The sequence below is a fragment of the Limulus polyphemus genome, unplaced genomic scaffold (assembly GCF_000517525.1).
Source record: "Limulus polyphemus unplaced genomic scaffold, Limulus_polyphemus-2.1.2 Scaffold7197, whole genome shotgun sequence".
NCBI lineage: Eukaryota > Metazoa > Arthropoda > Merostomata > Xiphosura > Limulidae > Limulus > Limulus polyphemus.
This window is the reverse complement of record NW_013672807.1, coordinates 17,726-22,961: the sequence shown is the minus strand read 5'-3', so window position 1 is coordinate 22,961 and position 5,236 is coordinate 17,726. Positions and strand designations below refer to the sequence as shown.

Here is a 5,236-nt window from a genome sequence, read left to right as displayed (position 1 = left end):
AAGGTACGGGATAGTTCTAGAAACGTGGCGTCACACTAGTCATGTGACTCGCTGACGCAACAATACCATCCATTATTTACTTTACTAAGCTTACTTTCTATGCATGTGAAAAGATAGTTTAATGGGAATCTGTTAAAGAACTTTTCCAAGACTTTCTTAAAATGTTTAAAGTCCTAAATTTTGACATATATGAATTTTGACATATATTTTATATAAATACTGTAAGAGCTGCATTAAGTGTCGGGCCTTCCAGTGGTTACAGCGGTATGTCTGCGGACTTACAGCGCTAGAAACCGGGTTTATACCCGTGGTAGGCAGAGCACAGATAGCCCATTGTGTTTAACTTCAACCAAACAAATAAGATTAAGTGTCGACCAATACGCAAAGTTATATTAGACCTCAGCCAGTTTAAAGTGATATATTGGCAGAAAGGAATATATATATATATCAGTAAACTCATGAGTTCAAATATGTAGGTTCAAAAAGTCTTGATAGAAATGAATAAAAACTCAGTTTACCCTTGAAGAAGAAAGGTCCGTCTTTTGAAAGCACTCGGAATATAGGGTTTTTATTCATTTATTTTAGTAAATAACAGGAGAAAAATATTTACCCATTATATTAAAATAATTTACAAAATGCTTTGAAACATATGTTAATACATTTAATAATGTTTCAAAAAGGAAAAGCTTAAAGAAATATTTAGGTTAAATAAAGGAAAGTTGTTAGTAGTAAATAGCTAGTTAAAATTTAACTCTTTTACTAAAATATCTAAGTATGTAAATTAGATATTAGGCTATTTACTATTTCTTCGCCATGGCTTCATAAAAACAGTTTAAAGTAAGTATCAGTATCTATGTTACCTTTAATCTCAGGATTCAGTTCTTGATCGAAAGGAATTACCATTTCGCGAGTTGAACATATCAAAACTAACAACAATCGAAATAAGATGTTATTTCAGTGTTTATGCAAATTATTTTGCTCAAATTGCAAAGAAGGAAACAGAGAAAAAAAAAAGACAACTGCTTATGTCTTTGTGTAAGCCAATTTAAGCAAACTGCAATTCAACAATTGCAGTAGTTTCAAGCACAATTTGCACAAACAGCGAAATAACAAACATTTCATTTTGGTCTTTGATAAATATTTTGTGCTTAAAACGAGAAATGGTTATTGTTTTCAGGCATTGACTAAACACCGAGATTAGAAGTAACACATATATATACATGTATATTTAAGTGTTATTATTTAGTTTATTTTGTGACTTAATATTAGTGATTATTTAGTTTTAACGAACAGGAGTGTTGACGGTTGATTCTTTTAAAAGTGTAAGTTGTGACAAATTTAGTTGCATAACTCTGTACAAGGCTTACGTTGTGTTTGCAATTACATTGTTGGCTAGGCTTTACTAATACTGTTGACGTCACGTTACTCGAATCTGCGGTATTTTTCTCGTTATCTTAAGTAAATATTGTTACCTTACAGCGCTGCTCTCGTGGTTTGTCGAAAATTCGAGGCCTTTTTGTGTGAAGTAAAGTGAAAAATGTAGTTTAATAGAGATAAGAGGGATAATTTGTTTTGAAAAGGGTGTTCTAAAGTAATTGAACCCGTCTGTGTGGACTTTGACGAAAAGGAGACAATTAGTTGAAGTTCGGGATACAACTGTGGTAACTCACGTGATACCTTAAGTGAATTATTTGCTGGTACTGTTGTGATAACAGTAGAGAAAAATAGTCTTGGTAATTGGATTCGAAAGTAATTGAATCAACCTAAGTGGACTTTTGACGAAAAAAAAATATTTAGAGTTTGAGATATAGCTGTAATATAAATAGTGTAAACAATTTTTGTACACAGTTTCACTTGTTTTGAATATATTATTTTGAAACAATTGGAGTGTGTGCTGTCCGTTTATTGTCGAATTTATCGCCAACAAGTCACAGACACCTACTGTAGAGGTATCCCATAGATACATAAACCATGAGATTTACCCAACTTATCCTTTTAAGTTTTAACACTACATGTCATAACACTTTACATGGATAAATACATTTACTACAAACATGACAGTAATTAAATATATATTCGTCAAATGGAAATCATTATCTTTTTTTCAGAAACATTTTATTTGATTGCTTGAAGTTAAGCACAAAGCAACATAATGGGCTATCGAAACCCGGATTTTACAAACATAGGTAGTGTGTCGCTAAATATTCGTATATCACATTAAGTTCATACAACAGGAAAAAATTATGTTTTTGAGCAAATAGAAAGAAAACTATTCTAGCTTACTGGGGACAACTAGCTTTGCGCAAAATTTAAAAGAATCGAAACCTGTTCTATATAACTGTTAAAACACTCTCTTAAGATATGAAAGCGAAAGCATTATTTCATACCGCGACCCCGTCTCCCACACTAAAAACTTATGATTGGCCTTAGTTTTAATTCCATACGTTTCTTTAAACAATAAGTGGAAGGATTCCAAATTATTCCAGCAATCGTTTAAATCTTAGAATCCATGTTATTCCATTTTTTGTACTACGTGCCAACACATGGTCCTTACTATTTCTTTTTTTACATTTATAATAACAATTGTGTATGGTATATTTTGTATCTTATTACCTTATCATATACGGCTGTAACTTTGTAAATAAATATTGAATGAATATGAAAAAAATAATAGTGAAGATTTAAGAAGTAAGCTTAGTAAAGTAAATAATGGATGATATGTTTTACAGTGTGTTAATTGTCTTCAAATACTGAGCAATGATTAATTACATGGAGATTTGGGTCAAATGTTCTCAAGTCTGTGTTATTATGCATAAGTTGAGTAAGCCCCAAATGGATAGCCTGGTAGGTCATATGTTTGTTGTGAGATGTAAGAATAAGTTAAATTTTTCACCTTAGCACATACAGTGCAACAACCACATATGTCCAATGTTGTTCCAGCTTTGCATTTACTTTCATCGATAACTCGGCAGTCTTCTTTCGGACAAGGCCATATACAGTCCAGACCGCTAACCCTAGAAAATATAAACCACAATTTGAACATTTCTGCTTATTGACAACACACCTTATCGGGCTCTAGAAATCTAAAGTGGATCAAGGATGTTGATATCTTCTATCTTTTTAACAGATGAATTTTTTCAGAAGAAGTGATAGATTGAAACAGATGGGAATCGAAACATCTACTCTGCTAATTGACCAACTGACACCTTATTTATTATTTTGCAATGTACACTCTTCGAAGTGGAATAAAGTTACATGAGATTAACAAGAAGACATGCACAAGGACAATTATATAAATCAATCTTAAAGTTCACACCAAAATCTTAGATGTGTGATATTTTTGTTCACTGAAGTTCAACAGGTAAGTTTCGAAATCCACAATAAAAATTTTCAAATACATTACAAATACTAATGGAAATATCTATTCAAGATTGAGAAACATAACAGGAGTTTCTGACGCAAAGTTATCTTATTCCACCATTATAAAAGCATACAAGGTATAAAAAAGGTAGTTCACTCGGCTTTAGGTAAAACCATGTACAAAAGATTATCCAAAACCACAGCTGAATTTAAGATCGACTATTCAAAGTAAAAGTGACATATGGAAGTACGTCATCACACTGTATGAAGCATATATCTACGTAAGTACCTGCAAATCTACAGGTAACTTTACACAACTTTTTATTATTATCGGTTATTGATTTTTCAATTAATTGACCATCCCAACTGCCAATCAACAGTTAATTCTTGCCATGAAGACTAGGAGGTCAGTCACCAGAGTAGCCAAACCACTCCTAAATTGATGCTTCTTTATTTGACTCCCCTACAGACTGTCATATGTACTGCTATTATTTTCCTTTTCATCAAATGAGTGGAGACTTTACAACACAGTACTATCTTTATCAATATTATTCTGAAAAACTTCAATCCAAATAAAAAAGACTATCAAAACAGGTTGTTTTTTACTACAGTCAAAAATATAATTATGAGTATATATTAAAGTGAGCAAAATACCTTGTCGATTATTGCAATTTATAAAAAATAAATAAAAAAATAGGCGCTGATATCATATTCCTTTATAATATGAATCCAACTTGACTCATCCTACATTTAATGGAGTAATTGGGCACCAGTTGTAAAAAACCAACAAGTAAACAAAAAAAAACCTCTCATCCTATTATTTTGACTCTTTAGTGACAACTTCACATTTGGGCCGAGGTAGATTTGGAGTATCTTATAATGAAGAATAGTAATTAAATAGTGTTCTGGACGAGTTATACACACAAAATATATTGTTTACATTTTAAAATCATTATGTATTCCCCTGTATTCCAAATTAACCAGCCCCGACCGTTTAAGTGATGGAGATCTAAACAAAATCAACATGATAAAGAATATGAGGTTATTTTCGATTGTATTTAATGTATCATGTAAGAATACTCTTAGTTGATATTAAGTATAAATGAATATTTTTTGGAAATTGATGCTTACCTGCAATATTATTTCTTCTCCACTTAATTAAAAGCCGAAGCTTGTTGTTACTTCATTGTTTTGTTGACAGATTCATACCTATATCGTTAATAATTTATTTAAAAAATTGATGAAATTTTTTAAGAAAACACGTAAGCTTTCTGTTATTTCTTCTTTGATTGTGGCACAGTGGTAAGTATGCGGACGTATAGCGCTCAATTGTTTAACTACAAACAAAAAATATTTGGTTTTGTACAATGCAGTCAACCGCTAAAATTTTATTCCAATATTCAATCATTTTTACATGTACTTTTTATCAGTAATTCTATTTCATTGACTTGCTAATTTATGTATAAAATATGTTTTATTGACACAACGGTACTCTTGGTTTGATTTTAATAACTGAAGGTATGGTCCATTTTTCAGTACACCTGTTATAACTTTTCTTAGCCCTCTTCTGTTCAACGGTAAGGATTAATTTTATCCTTCTCGTACTCTTGGTCACTTTGTCCGTTTCTAGTTTTGTACAGCTTGTCTTAATTAGGTTATTGTTATACAATAGTGAATCATTGCTACAGTTCCAGCTGGTGCCCCAGCTTTTAGCACATTTTGTTTTATCTCCTCAAACATATTTGTTCATGAAAATATCGAGCAGTATCTTAGATTTCTTCCAGTTCCCATAATAAACGTGTTTTGTAAAGTAGGTTGGAAATAATTTGAGAATAAAGTACATAGACCTTTACCTAATATATGATTGTTTGTTTGT

At 31.4% G+C, this 5,236-nt stretch overlaps 1 protein-coding gene across 1 annotated transcript in view; it reads right to left on the bottom strand.

Moving 5' to 3' along the window:
* Positions 1-5,236, bottom strand: part of LOC111089729 (venom protein 302-like) — a 21,162-nt gene that overhangs the window by 1,264 nt on the left and 14,662 nt on the right. The window contains exon 3 of the mRNA XM_022402717.1: positions 2,894-3,014. Coding sequence (XP_022258425.1) covers positions 2,894-3,014 — 121 coding nt within the window. The remainder of the gene's footprint in view (positions 1-2,893; positions 3,015-5,236) is intronic.